General features: G+C 45.3%; 2 protein-coding genes and 2 long non-coding RNA genes across 14 annotated transcripts in view; 1 reads left to right on the top strand and 3 right to left on the bottom strand.

The window, feature by feature from the left end:
• ATP2C2 (ATPase secretory pathway Ca2+ transporting 2) overlaps positions 1-13,247 on the top strand; it is a gene marked incomplete at its 3' end in the record, with an annotated part of 89,288 nt that extends 76,041 nt beyond the window's left edge. For 2 of the 7 annotated variants that reach the window (XM_082366852.1, XM_082366851.1), the window contains 5 exons: positions 552-699; positions 1,139-1,190; positions 2,617-2,715; positions 2,810-2,951; positions 3,909-4,326. In XM_082366852.1, coding sequence (XP_082222978.1) covers positions 552-699; positions 1,139-1,190; positions 2,617-2,715; positions 2,810-2,951; positions 3,909-4,305 — 838 coding nt within the window. Of the gene's footprint in view, positions 1-551; positions 700-1,138; positions 1,191-2,616; positions 2,716-2,809; positions 3,098-3,908; positions 4,327-4,398; positions 4,784-10,330 lie in introns of those variants that run through there. The other 5 variants (XM_082366857.1, XM_082366853.1, XM_082366855.1 and 2 more) reach the window with 5 other exon arrangements.
• On the bottom strand, positions 1,024-2,789 carry LOC309616389. Its single transcript, XR_014237447.1, has 2 exons — positions 2,667-2,789; positions 1,024-2,352 (listed from the first exon to the last, which is right to left on the bottom strand). It is a non-coding gene; the product is annotated as an uncharacterized lncRNA (long non-coding RNA).
• Positions 2,960-4,749, bottom strand: LOC309616388. The gene is made up of 3 exons (XR_014237446.1): positions 4,635-4,749; positions 3,366-3,553; positions 2,960-3,084 (listed from the first exon to the last, which is right to left on the bottom strand). It is a non-coding gene; the product is annotated as an uncharacterized lncRNA (long non-coding RNA).
• Positions 13,248-17,160: 3,913 nt separating the features above from the next.
• MEAK7 (MTOR associated protein, eak-7 homolog) overlaps positions 17,161-17,323 on the bottom strand; it is a 38,072-nt gene continuing 37,909 nt past the window's right edge. For all 5 annotated transcript variants that reach the window (XM_082366878.1, XM_082366877.1, XM_082366880.1 and 2 more), the window contains one exon: positions 17,161-17,291. The gene's annotated coding sequence lies outside the window, so the exon portion shown is untranslated. The remainder of the gene's footprint in view (positions 17,292-17,323) is intronic.

Genomic DNA, 17,323 nt, shown 5'->3' with positions numbered 1-17,323 from the left:
CCCCAGCCGTATCTGCCCAGCGTGGGCCTCCCTAGCCTGCTCCCTCCTTGGTGCCCCACACCATCCACTGCGGGCCTGGCCCCGATCCCGCTGCCTTGGAGTTGGCTGAAGGCAGGTCCCCTCAGTTGCTGGGGGGCTCTTCAGTGGGCGGGGCCTGGATCCCGTTTCTCCAGGCCAGCTGGGATGAGGCCAGGCCCGACCTGGGAGCGGGGGTCTCCGAGGTGATGGGGAACGACCGGGCACCATTCAGGACCACGTGGTTGGCCACAGGCATGGTCTTCTGTCACCGCACTCATGGCTGGGGATGCGGGAGGGCGGCGGAGCTGCCGGGCTGCCGGTGGGGTCCAGGCTGTGGCGGCGGGCCCCCGGGAAGGAGCAGAGGACGTGAGGCAGGAGGGGCCGGGGACAACCTGGAGGCACTGCCCACGCCCGTCCAGGCCTTCGATGTGGACCTTTGTGCGTTACTTCGCCGGGTGGCCTCGCATATTTAACCACTGCACGTCTCTTCAGTGGTTTATTTCAAAGCGTCAGGTTTTTTTTGTTCCGAGCAGCTTGGGGGTAGAGCCGGTCGACAGGGACACCCTCAGGCAGCCGCCACGGAACATCAAGGACGTGATACTCAGCAGAGCCCTCATCCTGAAGATACTCCTGTCGGCCGCCGCCATCATCAGCGGGACCCTCTTCATCTTCTGGAAAGAGGTGGGGGAGTCCTCACGGGCTTGGCCAGTGGGTCTGCGTGGTGGCAGACGCGGGGCAGGGGTGTGGTCCCGGCCCCCAGGGGCGCAGGCGCCGTGGCTGGGGGAGACACACATACACGTGCAGGGGAGGGCGGGGAGGGATTGGGAGACGACTGCAGAGGTGGGACCGGGCGGAGGGGACGTGAGGCCTCACAGGCAGAGAAAAGGCGGCAGATTCCTTCCTAAATGGGACACAATGCCTCTCCTGCTTTCTATTATCCCCAGGAAACAATGTGACGTCTACTAAAAAACTCCTGTCTTATTCCCAGGAGGTGACTATTTGGGAGATTTTTTAATTTAATTTTTATTTTATATTGGGGTAGATTTACAATGTTGTGTTAGTTTCAGGTGTACAGCCAAGTGATTCAGGTATACATATACATGTATCCATTCTTTTTCAGAATCTTTTTCCTTATAGGTTATTACAGAATACTGAGTTCCCTGTGCTACACAGTAGGTCCTTGTTGATTATTTACATGTAGTAGTAGTGTGTATAAATTAATCCCAAACTCCCAGTCTATCTTCCCTGCCAACGATTCCCCTTTAGTAATTGTAAGTTTGTTTTCAAAGTCTGTGAGTCTGTTTGTTTTGTAAATAAGTTCATTTGTATCATTTTTTTAGATTCCACATATAAGTGATATATTTGTCTTTGTCTGGCTTACTTCACGTAGTATGATAATCTCCAGGTCCATCCATGTTGCTGCAAATAGCATTCTTTCATTCTTTTTTATGGCTGAGTAATATTCCATTGTATATATGTACCACATCTTCTTTATCCATTTATCTGTTGATGGATGTTGAGGCTGCTTCCATGTCTTGGCTTTTGTGAGTAGTGCTGCTGTGAACATAGGGGTGCAGGTATCTTTTAGAATTATAGCTTTGTCCGGGTAAATCTATTTTTAGTTTTTTAAGGAACCTCCATACTGTTCTCCATAGTGGCTGTATCAATTTACATTCCCACCAACAGTGCAAGAGGGTTCCCTTTTCTCCACACCCTCTCCAGCATTTATTGTTTGCAGATTTTCTAATGATGCCCATTCTAACTGGTGTGAGGTGGTACCTCATTGTAGTTTTGATTTGCATTTGTCTGATAATTAGTGATGTTGAGCATCTTTTTATGCGTTTTGGCCATCTGTATGTCGTCTTTGGAGAAATGTCTATTTAGGTCTTCTGCCCATTTTCTGACTGGGTTGTTTTGCTGATATTGAGCTGCAGGAGCTGTTTGTATATTTTGGAGATTAAGCCCTTGTCAGTTGCCTCATTTGCAAATATTTTCTCCCATTCTGTGGGTTGTCTTTGTTTTTATTTTCATTACTCTAGGAGGTGGATCAAAGAAGATATTTCTCTGATTTATGTCAGAGTGTTCTGCCTATGTTTTCCTCTAGGGGTTTGATAGTGTCTGGCCTTACATGTAGGTCTTTAATCCATCTGGAGTTTATTTTTGTGGATGGCGTTAGGGAGTGTTCTAATTTCGTTCTTTTACGTGTAGCTGTCCAGTTTTCCCAGCACCACTTATTGAAGAGGCCGTCTGTTCTCACTGTAGGGGATCTTATTATGGGTCACCTTTCCATGGCCTGCAGGTTCAGGGAGCCCCTGTGCTGAGACGGCCAGTGAGCTGGAGAGAGAATTAGGCAGGTGATCGTCCAGGCGTTTAAACCCCAGCTTGCCCATGTGCGGGAGGGGGGATGGGGTGCCCGCAGGTCTGTTTTTCTCAGGTGTGTCCCCCACGCCACCCCCGCGGAGCAGCTGGGCTCTTTCTTGTATCCTCAACGGCCCGGAAGGTGGGAGAGGCACAGATCTGTCTGTTCTGACACAGGAGTCCTGAGGGCGGGGTCCCCGCCCCCCCTGCACCTTCTCACCCGGTGCACTCGTGTTCCAGATGCCCGAAGACAAGGCAAGCACCCCGCGCACCACAACCATGACCTTCACCTGTTTCGTGCTCTTCGACCTCTTCAACGCCTTGACCTGCCGCTCCCAGGTGAGGCCCCGCTGCCCCCGGCAGCACTGGCTCATGCTTTCCCGGCTCTAGTCTCGGGGCGGCTCCTGTGCCCCAACTGTGCCCTTCTCCGCAGACCAAGCTGATATTCGAGATCGGCTTCCTCAGGAACCGCACGTTCCTCTACTCCGTGCTCGGGTCTGTCCTGGGGCAGCTGGCGGTGATATACCTGCCGCCCCTGCAGAAGGTCTTCCAGACGGAGAACCTGGGGGCGCTCGGTGAGTGGGAGGGGTCACCCGGGACCGCAGCCGTCCTCGCCGCACGCGCGGGGCAGCTGCAGACCTTTCCGGGGCGTGAAGTCCGCGCGTGGGGCCATCCTGTCTGCAAAGGACTGGGCTCGTTCCTGGACATCTGCACGGGGTAGGAGGGGGCGACGTGATGGGGGGAGTGGAGAAGGCGGGAAACACGGGCGTACCTGCTAGGAGTCAGGGGAGGGCACAGGGGTCCCAACGTCCCGGCCCACCCCCTCCCTGCCCCAGAGCGGGAGGCTCAGAGCAGGTACGGTGAGGTCCAGGGGTGGCGCCACGATGGACCACAGTCTGGGCTTAGCCTGTGATGTGCTGCCCCAGCTTAGGAGGAGTTTACCCGGTTGGGGGTTTTAACAGGGCCTGTGTCACTGGGACCCCACTTACCTGGAGGTAGGAGTGGGCCAGCTGGCAGTTCCTGCTGAAAGGGCCACATGCCATGACCACAGCTCTCTGGGCCCCAAGCACACATGCCACGTGGGGGACCCCAGGGACTCCCCTGCGTCTTCAGCAGGCTTCTGGCAGATCCACGGTCTCTCTTCGGAAGCTGCGCCGGGTGGCTTGGCCTCCTGTGCCTGAAACGGTGGTGACAGGGACCGAAGTGGGAGGCGGCGGTCTGGAGAGCTGCAGGGAGGGCACCAGGGTGACCGCCGACCCAGCTCTCCATCGGCAATCCCACACCCCACCGGGGAGCCGAGGGTAAGGGGGCTGGTGAGGCGGCCCCCAGGGCAGCCCCCAAGGCAGAGCACCGGGTAGGGCGCATCCCAGGATCATGAAACGGTCAGCAGCATCCGAGGTGGTGGAGACAAGGGCACTGAAACCCTTTGGGCAAGACTGGGAACCCTCAGCTTTTTCTTCCCCAAAATCGAAAGAGCAGGGTCCCTGTGGGTATGGAGAAAAGAAAAAAAACCTAAAAATGTTTTTGTACAGATGTTTCCATCCACCGGGAATTCAGGAAGCTTACCGAGTCTATAGGAAGTGCAGGGCCTGCGCCGGGCACCATGTCTGTCACGAATCGTTGACGGCAGGGAGCCAAGAAAAGGCTCAGGGGGAGAATTCAGGGGTCAGCCCTCCAGAACGAGCCGGAGGGGGGCTGGACTCGGAGCCCGAGCCGTGGTCGGGGGCGTCTGCCCCAGGAAGGGTCTCCTTACAGCGGAAGCTTGCATCATGCCCGCCCCCCAGCTCTGAGCCGCCTGCAAAGACCAGCTGGTCCTTGTGGAGCTGGCGCTGCAGGGTTTTGGATGCTGGGCTGGGGAAATCTCTGCCCCATCAGGGGAGTGGAAAGTCTGGTCCTCAGCTCCCGCGTCCTGGCCCCTCACCTCCGTAACTCAGAACGAGCCAAGCACGGGCAGCACGGGGCTGGGGACCAGAGGGGCCAGCTTGCGCTCTCTGACCTTTTTCTCTCTTCCCCTGTTGGCAGATCTATTGCTTTTAACCGGATTGGCCTCCTCCGTGTTTGTTTTGTCAGAGCTCTTCAAACTATGTGAAAAATTCTGCTCCACAGCCAAGAAAGCCCAGATCCACCAGGAAGATGTGTAGTGGACCCCGACCCATGTAAAATCCCTTAAATCTATATTTTTATGTGACTGTGGCCCTCCCCCTGCCCCGCCTCTTCCGAGAGGTGCTTTCAGGACACCGTGGCGTCAGGTCACTCACCTGGCTGTTCCTGGGAAACCGGCCGGGAGCTGGGGCCCGGCCTTGCATCCATCCACCACTCTGTCCCGCCAGGCCCTGGGACAAACAAACAGTGAAGCACCTGCACAGAAACACCTCACTATTTATTAAATCACAATGATTTTTATTAACCACGTCTGGCTACGTACTTGTGCCATAGCTTGGTGCCATGCAGCCCCTGGTAGGGTGCGAAGACGGGGGCGGGGGTGGCGGAGAGGGCAGGACCCAGGCTTCTGGTCACACTGCCCAACTGAGGCCCCATCTCCTCATCCATAAAAGGGGGGCTCTGGGTATTTTTAAGTGTGGTGCCTGGGGCCTGATGATGATTTTTGATGGATTTAATCAGCCCTTTCCTACACGTGGCCAGGTGGGAAACGCACAGCCCTCATGTTCATGACCATGTATGTGGCGATAGGCAGTCACATCCTGAACAGCCTAAACAAAGGCCTCAGCTTTTGAGGCTGAACAGGACGTGGCCTTTCCCTCCAGAATCAGGAACCAGAATATGTCCCCCCAGCCTGAGGCTTGTTTCCCACTGGCCCCAAGACTGTTCTTAACACGTGTCCGCCCTTCCAGCTGAAAGATGGCAGAGCAGGGAGGTCTGTGGCCAGGCAAAAACAACCACGAAGAACCAGAAATGCAACTCCATCTTCCAGAAATGAGGCCACAGCTATAACCCCCCCGACGCAGGGTTTTCCAGAGAAATCGAACCAACAGGATGGAGAGGAGAGAAAGAGAAGGACGTTTGTGTTAAGGAGTTGGCTTACGTGATTGTCGGGGCCAGGGAGTCCGACATTTCTAGGGCTGGCTGACAGGCTGGAGACTCAGGAAGGAGTTGGTACTGCAGGGCTCGGGTCTGGGTTCCTTTCTTCTCTGGGACCTCAGTCTTCTAGCCTTCAACTGATTGGATGAGGTCCGCCCACATGATGGTCATCTGCTTCATTCAGAGTCTACTAGTTTAAATGTTAATCACATCTAAAAAATCCCAGAGACATCTAGGCACCAAGGCCTAGCCCAACTGACACACAAAAGTGAATCATTACACCCAGCCACAGGAGCTGTGAGACAGGCTGCCCCAGCTGGTAATACCAGGCCAGACAGGGCGAAGAAGGTCAAAGTGGACCCCTGAAGCTCCCAGGCAAAGCCCACATTCCTCCAAAGTAAGATTCACAGCCTCACTAGGTTCCTTGGCCCCAAGTGACACCAGAGCTAAATGAGGAGACACACACATAAGCCATCCCCACAAGAGGGAGGGGGCTGGCTGGAGAAGACCCCTTTGGGGCAGGGGTGATACCTGCCCACAGCTACCAACCTTTAGCAACTGCCTAGATGTAAAGGCCAAATCACATCACACACACACAGCCTGCTACCGGGCTTCTCTCTGAGTCAGGGACACTCCCTGCTGCTCCCTCCCTTTTCAGGATTCTTCAGCAAATTGCTGGCCCAAGCAATAGGTTTCTCATTAAAAAAATAATAATAATAAAAATAACTGGGGTCGATTGATACTTGCAATAGAAACAACAAAAAAGTATTCTTAACCCTTACTTATACCATACAGAACAAGCCAGGATAAACTGCAAATGTAAAAGGTAAAACAGTAAAGCTTTTGGAAGAAAAAATAGGGATAGGTAAATTTTTACCAAATAAGACACAAAGAGCTAGCCACTAAGTGTTATATATACTGGATCGATTGGACTACATGCAAGTGAAGACCCTCTTCTCATCAAGGATATAATAGAACAGGACCGTTAAGCAGCTTAGCTCCATTTATTTTTATAGAACTCCACCCATCAACAGCAGGGGGCCGTTCACCAAAAAAAAACAGTAAAGAAAGAGCAAAGGGGCTTCCCTGGTGGCGCAGTGGTTGAGAGTCTGCCTGCCAATGCAGGGGACACGGGTTCGAGCCCTGGTCTGGGAGGATCCCACATGCCGCGGAGCAACTAGGCCCGTGAGCCACAACTACTGAGCCTGCGCGTCTGGAGCCTGTGCTCCGCAACAGGAGAGGCCGCGACAGTGAGAGGCCCGCGCACCGCAATGAAGAGTGGCCCCCGCTTGCCACAACTGGAGAAAGCCCTCACACAGAAACGAAGACCCAACACAGCCAAAAATAAACAAAGTAAACAATGCATTAAAAAAAAGAAAGAAAACAATGAAGTCAAAGGCAAAAATAGAAAAAAAAAGCCAGGGGCTTCCCTGGTGGCGCAGTGGTTGAGAGTCTGCCTGCTGGTGCAGGGGACGCGGGTTCGAGCCCTGGTCTGGGAGGATCCCGCATGCCGCGGAGCGGCTGGGCCCGTGAGCCACAACTACTGAGCCTGCGCATCTGGAGCCTGTGCCCCGCAACGGGAGGGGCCGCGATAGTGAAAGGCCCGCGCACTGCGATGAAGAGCGGTCCCCGCGCCGCGATGAAGAGTGGCCCCCACTTGCCGCAACTGGAGAAAGCCCTCACACGAACCGAAGACCCAACACAGCCAAAAATAAATAAATAACTGAATAAAGTAGCTATAAAAAAAAAAAAAAAAATTAAAAAAAAAAAAAGCCAGTTCTTTGAAAAAAATCAATGAAAGTGTCAGTCTTGCTAGAGGTTCATCAAAGGAAAAAGAAGATACAAACTACCAATATTAGGAATGAGAGATGGTACATCATACAGATCCCTCAAGATATTCCAAAAATGAACACTAAGAACAGCTTTATGCACTTAAACCCAACAAGTTAGATGAAATAAACCAATTCCTTGAAAACCACAAACTACTAAAACTCACTGAAGATGAAATAATACATAATCTGAGTAGTTGTATAACTAACAAAGACACTGAAGTTATCATTAAAACCATCCCCCAAAAAGGAAATCACCAAAGCCAGATGGTTTCACTGGTAAATTTTACTACACGTTTAAAGAAGTAACAATCCTGGCACAATCCCTTCCAGGAAATAAGAGGAGGGAACACTTCTCAACTCATTTTATGAAGCCAACATTACCCTGATATCAAAACCATACAAACACAGTACCATAGACCAACATCCCTCATGAGCACAGAGACAAGAATCCTCAATGAAATATTAGCAAATTGGATCCAGCCATATATAAGGAGTACAAGACACCATGAGCAAGTGGGGTTAATCCAAGGATGAAAAGCTAGGTCAATATTCAATAATCAATGCAATCCACCATATTAAGAGTCTAGAGAAGGAAAACGACATGGTCATATCAATTGAAGCAGGAAAAGCATTCATAACATTCAAACCCCATTCAGGATAAAAACTCAATGAACTAGGAATAGAAGGAAACTTCTTGAACCAAATGAAAAGTATCTAGAAAAAATTAAAAAAAAACCCTGTAGTCAACATCATACTTAATGATGAAAGACTGAATGCTTTCCCCATAAGATTAAGAGCAAAGCAAAGATGTCCAGCCTCACCACTCCTATTCAGCATAATACTGGAATTCCTAGTCAGTGCAATATGGCAAGAAAAGAAAATTAAAAGGCACTGGAAAAGAGATTTAAAAGGGGAAAATAAAACTGTCCCTATTCACATGACACTGTGTATGTAGAAACTCGCAAGGAATCTAAACACAAAAACCTTTCCAGAACCAGTGAGTCTAGGGAAGCCACAGATACAAGGTTAACAAACAAAAAATCACTGGTATTTCTATATACTAGCAATGAACAATTGGAAACTGAAATTTTAAACGTAATACACCATTTACAATGAAGCAAATTGAAATACTTAAGTATAAACTAACAAAACATGTTTAGGATCTGTTTGTGTGCTGCAAACTACAAAATGCCAATGAGAGAAATCAGAGAAAACCTAAAAAAATGGGGAGACATACTGTGTTCATGCCTTGGAAGGCTCAATATAGTAAAGATATCAGTTCTCCCTAAATTGGTCTATAGGTTTAACACAATTTCTATCAAAATCTCAGCAGGATCTTTTTTTAAGATATAGACAATCTTACTCTAAAATTTATATGAAAAGACAAAGGAACTATAAAATAGCTAAAACAATTCTGAAAAAGAGGCAAAAAGTTGGAAGAAACATACTTCCTGGTTTTAAGACTTACTATATAGCTACAGTAATCAAGACAGGGCAATACTGGTAAAGTAATAGATGCACAGATCAATGTCAGAATAGAGACCAGAAACAGTCCCACAGAAGTATAGCCAATTTATTTTTGACAAAAAGCCAACAGCAATTCAAGGGAGAAAAAATATTCATTTCAACAAATGGTGCTGGAACAACTGGACATCCATAGCAAAAAAGAACCTCTTACGCTTTCTACAAAAATTAACCGAAAATGGGCAATAGACCAAACCATAGAAGAAACCAAAAGAGAAAATCTTTGGAATTGAGGATTAGGCAAAGAGTTCTTAGACATGACACCAAAAGTACTATCCGTAAAAGAAAAGAAAAATTGATAAATTGAATTTCACAAATTTAAAAAATTTTACTCATGAAAGTTACAGTTAAGAGAATTTTTTAGAACCTACACACTGAAAGAAAAACATTCTCAAATCACATATCTAACAAAGGACTTGGAGCCAGAATATGTTTTAAATCTCAAAACTTAACAGTTAAATTTTAGAAAAAGGGCAGAAGTCTTGAACTGAGTCTTCACCAAAGAGGACACACCCATGGTAAATAAGCACAAGAAAAGATGTTCAACATCATTAACCAGTAGGGAAAGGCAACCTTAACCCACAATGAGATACACTACACACCTATTAAAGTGGCTAAAATATGGGCTTCCCTGGTGGCGCAGTGGTTGAGAATCTGCCTGCCAATGCAGGGGACACGGGTTCGAGCCCTGGTCTGGGAAGATCCCACGTGCCGCGGAGCAACTAAGCCCGTGCGCCACACCTACTGAGCCTGCGCGTCTGGAGCCTGTGCTCCGCAACAAGAGAGGCCGCGATAGTGAGAGGCCCGCGCACCACGATGAAGAGTGGCCCCCGCTTGCCACAACTAGAGAAAGCCCTCGCACAGAAACGAAGACCCAACACAGCCAAAAATAAATAAATAAAAAAATAAAGAATTATTAAAAAAAAAAAAAGTGGCTAAAATAAAACACTGACAATACTAAGTGATGACAGGATGCAGAGCGTCTGGAACGCTCACCTGTTGCCGATGGGGATGTAAATGCTACAGCCTCTCTGGAGAACTTGGCAACATCCTGTAAACTTTAACGTACACCTAGCACGTGACCCGTCAATCCTACTCCCGGGTACTGATCCTAAAGATGACTTATCACACAAAAATCTGTGCATGAAAGTTCATGGCAGGTTTATTTACAAGAGCCAAATCTTAGAAATAACCCAAGTGTCCTGAAGAGGGTGAAGAGATAAAGAAACTGGTACAACCATACACTGGAATTCTCCCCAGCAATGAAAAGGAACATACACAGAACAACTTGGATGGATCTCATGGGTATTATGCTGAGTGACAGTATCCAGTCTTAAAAGGTTACATACTCAATGGTTCCATTTACATAGATCCCCAAGGTGACAAAATTATAACGATGGAAAATGGATTTGAGGTTGCTAAGGGTAGGATTAAGAGGGTGTGACTGTCGAGGGAGAACCTGAAGGAGTTTGGGGGTGACGGGACAGTTCTGTATCTCAATTGTAGTGGTGGTTTCACTGATCTACACGTGTAATAAAATTTCATATAACTTGTGGCAGGGGTCCCCAAGACTACCCTCAGGCTCAGTGATTCTCTAGAAGGACTCACAGGAAGAGGACAACCAGAGGCTCTGTGTTTTGAACCCTCCCAGATTCTTCCCTTTGGTTCTCATTTGTATCCTTTCCCTGTAATAAATATGACCATCAGCATGATAGGTTTCCATGAGTTTTTTTTTTTTTTTTTTTAGCAAATTATCCAACCTGAGGGTGGTTTGGGGAATTCCCTGAACTTGCAATTGGTTTCAAAAGTCTTGGGTAGACTTTGCCATCTGGAGGACTGTGCCCTTAACTTCAAGTAGGCCTCAAATCACGTACTATGGAAAAACTGGTGAAATTCACATAAGGTTTGAGCTGTTTAGTTCATAGTATTGCATTAACTCTGATTTCCTGGTTTTGATTATTTGGTCTGTGGTTATTGAAGATGTTTTCATTGGGGGAAGCTGGGTGCCATCACAGGAACTCTCTGCACTATTTTTATAACTTCTATGTCAATCTAAAATTATTTCAAAATAAAGTTCAAGGAAAAAAAAGACTCAAAAAAATTGAGCAAAAATGTACCAGGCAAATGCAGACAACTCACGCAACAGGGGTGACACTACTAATGTCAGATGAGATTTTAAAAATCCAGGCCAAAAGCATTCAGTGAGACAAAGAAGGGAATTTAATAAGACATAACCACCACCGAAAACCTAACAGGCCTGGGTATGTACCAACACAACATCCAAATTCATAGAGCACAGTAGAGGAAATTTAGGAAAAACACAGAAACTTCACTAGGAGACTCTTAACTGACCACAAGCAAGGAAATTGATCTCAAAAAGTAGATACAGGTGACCTCGCTCATCACTAACCTGCCATATAAGGACACCACTGAAACCTCGATTGATTCCAGGAAGTAGATGTGACACAGTCGACCTCTCTAATCACCGTTCAACAAAACCACAAAAGAAGCTGTGGAGGGGGCTTCCCTGGTGGCGCAGTGGTTGAGAATCTGCCTGCCAATGCAGGGGACACGGGTTCGAGCCCTGGTCCGGGAAGATCCCACATGCTGCGGAGCAACTAGACCCGTGAGCCACAACTACTGAGCCTGTGCGACTGGAGCCTGTGCTCCGCAACAAGAGAGGCCGCGATAGTGAGACGCCCGCACGCTGCGATGAAGAGTGGCCCGCGCTTGCCACAACTAGAGAAAGCCCTCGCACAGAAACGAAGACCCAACACGGCCAAAAATAAATGAATGAATGAATGAATGAATGAATGAAGCTGTGGAGAAATTCTCTAGCATACCAAAATTGTAAAACTCGTGGGCCCAAGAGAAAATCAAAATGGAACTGCAGAAAACCTGGAAGCTCATCACTCACACGCCAATCAGAATCTGTAAATGCAATGATCACGCCGCAATGTAAAGCAGAGCTCACAGAAAAAAAGTAGTAGCCCCATATATTCTCATTTACTCTCTCTTTTTATTCAGTCATTTAATAATCAACTCAAAAAAAATGAAAATGAAAAATAAATATAACAAAAGCAGCAAAAATAATATAAAAACAATATTAACTACAAAACAAAATTGGTAGAACCTAATCTAGGAAAAAAAAATGAAAGGAAAACACAGAAAAAAATCTACAACTATGAAAAATTTCAAATATTTCAGTCAATCTATGTAAATTAATTTGAAGACTTAAATGATGTGGAAAATTTACTAAGAAATATAAAAAATCAACAAAACTGATCCGAGCAGAGATTTCAGACAACCCAAATGATTAAAAAAAAAAAAAAGGATAAGGTTATCAATAGTTAACCCCTTCCCCCCACCACCAAACCAAGAAATACCAGATGAATTCTACCCAAACTTTAAGGAACTCCTTTCATTTGCATTTTCTAGAACCTGGAAGAAAGAAAGATTCTAAATTATTTTTGTAAGGTCAGCACAATTTTAAAGCGTGACTTACATAAAATCTGACCAAAACAAAACAAGAAACCACAGACCAACTCATTTATATACACTGCCACAAAAACACTAAACATGGGCCAACTGAATGAACACATTAAGAGTGACAGTTTCAGGCACAAAGATGGGGACTTCCCTGGTGGCACAGTGGTTAATAATCCACCTGCCAATGCAGGAGACACGGGTTCAAGCCCTGGTCCAGGAAGATCCCACATGCCACAGAGCAACTAAGCCCATGCACCACAACTACTGAGCCTGCATGCCACAACTACTGAAGCCCATCCTCTGCAACAAGAGAAGCCACCACAATGAGAAGTCTGCACACCGTAACTAAGAGTAGCCCCCGCTCGCTGCAACTAGAGAAAGCCCACGCACAGCAATGAAGACCCAATGCAGCCGTAAATTAATTAATTAATTAATTAAATTAAAAAAAAAATTTTTTTTAAAAAGCACAAAGATGGCTCAGTATTTGGAACCTTAATATTTGGAAGAATTTGGTATTTCTTATTAATAACTCTGAAGAAAAACATGGATGCTAAAAAAACAGCTTTTTATAAAATTGAACATCTACTCTTGACACTCTTAATAACAAATATAAATGGGTACTTTCTTTGCATGAAAAGTGTATACTTATATATATACGAAACATCTCAAAACAAAAGCCAGCATCACACTTACTGTATAAAAGACTAGATGCATTTCCATTCAAGTCAGGAATAAGAAGGATGCATCGTTATTGTTAAAATTCGGAAAGTATTTGCTGATACAATTAATCAAGAGGAAGAAATTAAAGGTCTAGAAATCAGGTAGGGAAATTATCCTTATTTCCAGGTATGCCATCATAATAGCTGCAATCAACACAGTGTACATCTTAAACTATACAATCTTATGTGTCAATTATATCTCAATAAAGCTGGGGGGAAAAAAAAATCACACAAGCCAAAACGTAACAGAAAGATGCTTTAAAGTACCAGGGGGGGCTTCCCTGGTGGAGCAGTGGTTGAGAGTCTGCCTGCCAATGCAGGGCACGCGGGTTTGAGCCCTGGTCTGGGAGGATCCCGCATGCCGCGGAGCGGCTGGGCCCGTGGGCCACAATTGCTGAGCCTGCGCGTCTGGAGCCTGTGCTCCGCAATGGGAGAGGCCGCAGTAGTGAGAGGCCTGCGCGCCGCGATGAGGAGTGCCCCCCGCTTGCCACAACTGGAGAAAGCCCTCGCACAGAAACGAAGACCCAACACAGCCATAGATAAATAAATAAATAAATAAAAATTAAAAAAAAAAAAAAAAAAAAAAAGTACCAGGGGGAAAATGTCAAAATATCTTAAAAAAAAAAAGCAAAAACAATCCTTCAAAAATAAAGGCAAGGACTTCCCTGGTGGCGCAGTGCTTAAGAACCCACCTGCCAATGCAAGCGACACAGGTTTGATCCCTGGTCCGGGAAGATCCCACATGTCACAGAGCAACTAAGCCCATGTGCCACAACTACTGAGCCCACGCGTCGCAACTACCGAAGCCCATGTGCCCTAGAGCCCACACGCCACAACTACTGAGCCCGCATGCCTAGAGCCCATGCTCCACAACAAGAGAAGCCGTTGCAATGAGAAGCCCACATCAAACAGTAGCCCCCACTCGCAGCAACTAGAGAAAGCCGTGTGCAGCAACAAAAACCCAATGTAGCCAAAAAAAAAAAAAGGCAAAAATTTTTTTCAGACAAAAAGAATTGTAATAGCTGCAAACTCCCAGAGAATTCATAGATAATCAGAAACAATGAACAGCAGTGGTTCTGTGTGAGGTCCCCAGACCAGCCACAGCAGCATCACCTGGGAATTTATAAGCAATGTAAATTCTCTAGTCCCTCCCCAGAACTACTGAATCAAACTCTGGGAGTGGAGGTCCCCAGTCTGTACTTTAAGAAGCCCTCTAGGTGATTCTGATGCGGGCTCAAGGTCAAGAACCACTGGATAAAAGAATTCAGCAAGGTAACAGGGTACAACACTATGTAGAAAAATCAAGAGCTTTCCAATGTTCAAAGAATCATCAGTTGGTGTTGGTGGGGGGCGGGGAGTCCACTCACAGTGCCAGCAATGACAACAAAAATTTACATAGCAAACTGAGATGTTCCTGTTCTTGGATAGGAAGAATCAGCATTAGCCAATGTCAGTTCTGCCAACGTTCATCGATATTTAATGCCATCTTGAAAATACTATCAAAAAAAAAAAAAGAAAAAGAAAATGCTATCAAACTTCTTAGAAGTAGGCAAAGTGCTACCAAAGATCAGACAAAATAAGCAGGCAAGCATTTGAAGGAAAAACAAAACAAAACAAACAAAAAAACCCAGTAGTAATAAAGGAATAGCTCTTACATCTTTTTATCATAAAACTCTGATAATTAAAACATGAGACAGAGACCTTCAGTGAGAAAGTAGCATTTTAAGTCAGTGGGAAAGAGACACACCATTTAATACAAAATGTACTGGAATTTATTTGGGGGTAAGATAGAGGTATATTTTAAAATACAGTTTGAGCCAAAGCAATCTTGATAAAGAAAAACAGAACTGGAGGAATCAGGCCCCATGACTTCAGACTATACTTCAAAGCTACAGTAATCAAAACAGTATGGTACTGGCACAAAAAACAGAAATGTAGATCAATTGAACAGGATAGAAAGCCCACGCATCTATGGTCAACTAATCTATGACAAAGGAGGCAAGACTATACAATGGAGAAAAGACAGTCTCTTCAATAAGTGGTGCTGGGAAAACTGGACAGCTACATGTAAAAGAATGAAATTAGAACATTCTCTAACACCATACACAAAAATAAACTCAAAATGGATTAAAGACCCAAATGTAATACCGGATACTATAAAACTCTTAGAGGAAAACATAGGCAGGACACTCTTTGACATAAATTGCAGCAATATCTTTTTTGATCCGTCTCCTAGAGTAATAGAAATAAAAACAAAAATAAACAAATGGGACCTAATTAAACTCAAAAGCTTTTGCACAGCAAAGGAAACTATGAACAAAATGAAAAGACAACCCACAGAATGGGAGAAAATATTTGCAAACGAAGTAACCGACAAGGGCTTAATCTCCAAAACATACAAACAGCTCATGAAGCTCAATATCAAAAAAATGAACAACCCAATCAAAAAATGGGCAGAAGACCTAAATAGACATTTCTCCAAAGAAGACAGATGGCCAACAGGCACATGAAAAGATGCTCAACATCGCTAATTATTAGAGAAATGCAAATCAAAACTACAATGAGGTACCACCTCACACAGGTCAGAATGGCCACCATCAAAAAGCCTACAAACAATAAATGCTGGAGAGGGTGTGGAGAAAAGGGAACCTTCCTACACTGTTGGTGGGAATGTAAACTGGTACAGCCACTATGGAGAACAGTATGGAGGTTCCTTAAAAAACTAAAAATAGACTTGCTATATGATCCAACAATCCCACTATTGGGCATACATCGGGGAAAACCATGGTTCGGAAGGATACATGCACCCCAATGTTCACTGCAGCACTATTTACAGAAGCCAAGACATGGAAGCAACCTAAATGTCCATCAACAGAGGAATGGATAAAGAAGATGTGGTACATATATACAATGGAATATTACTCAGCCATTTAAAAAAATGAAATAATGCCATTTGGAGCAACATGGATGGACCTGGAGATTATCATACTAAGTGAAGTAAGCCAGACAGAGAAAGACAAATATCATACGATGTCACTTATATGAGGACTCTTTAAAAAATGATACAAATGAATTTATTTACAAAACAGAAACACACTCACGGACTTTGAAAACAAACTTATGGTTGCCAAAGGGGAAAGGCAGTGGGGGGGGATAAACTGGAAGTTTGGAATTGACATGTACACACTACTATATGTAAAATAGATAACCAACAAGGACCTACTGTATAGCATAGGGAACTCTACTCAATATTCTATAATAACATAAATGTGAAAAGAAGCTGGAAAAGAACAGATATATGTATATGTATAACTGAATCACTTCGCTGTACACCTGAAACTAACACAACATTGTAAATCAACTATAGTTCAATATAAAATAAAAAAATTTTTAAAAAGAGAATCAAAAAAACAAATAAAAAATTAAAATACATTTTGAATGGATCAAAGATTCAGAAGTATAAGTGCAAAGCACAGTAGAAGAAAACATGGTATTTCTTTTTGTTTAATCTCAGAGTGGAGAAAAACTTCCTAAGCAAACCACAGATCTCAGAAGCTGGCAAATATGATGACATCAAATGCAAAATTTATGTACGGAAAAATAAAGGCAGACAAACCAGAAAAAAACATTTACCACACGTGGCCAATGCCATTTTGCTTAATTCAAAAGAGCACTCTTGGGATTCCCTGGTGGCGCAGTGGTTAAGAATCCACCTGCCAATGCAGGGGACACGGGTTCAAGCCCTGGTCCGGGAAGATCCCACATGCTGTGGCGCAACTAAGCCCGTGCACCACAACTACTGAGCCTGTGCTCTAGAGCCCGCGAGCCACAACTACACAGCCCGCGTGCCACAACTACTGAAGCCTGCATGCCTAGAGCCCATGCTCCGCAACAAGAGAAGCCACCGCAATGAGAAGCCCATGCACTGCAACGAAGAGTAGCCCCCGCTCGCCACAACTAGAGAAAGCCTGCGTGTGCAGCAATGAAGACCCAACGCAGCCAAAAATAAATAAGTAAATAAATAAAATTTATTAAAAAAAAAAATGAGCACTCTTGCAAACCAATAATACCCACACCCTAGGAAACCAGGTGAGGGATAGGACACGCACCGTTCTTGAGAAATGAAGCTCTTCACTGTCATTCATAAGAGGAATAGAAAAAAAAATTACAGTTTTCAAGCATCAGGTAAACAAAAACTAAATTTTAATATGGTATTGGTGAAAACATGGCAAACAGGCATTCCAGGTCTCGAAAGTATAAATCTAGCTTGAAAGAGGTTCATTTGTTAATATCCAAATAAAAAAGCATGCACCTTTTTTTTTTAAACAATCAGATGTTATTTAT

This window comes from Balaenoptera borealis (assembly GCF_965194805.1).
Source record: "Balaenoptera borealis genome assembly, chromosome: 19".
Classification (NCBI taxonomy): Eukaryota; Metazoa; Chordata; class Mammalia; order Artiodactyla; family Balaenopteridae; genus Balaenoptera; species Balaenoptera borealis.
Note: the sequence above shows the minus strand (reverse complement) of the source record. Positions and strands in the feature narration are given on the sequence as shown.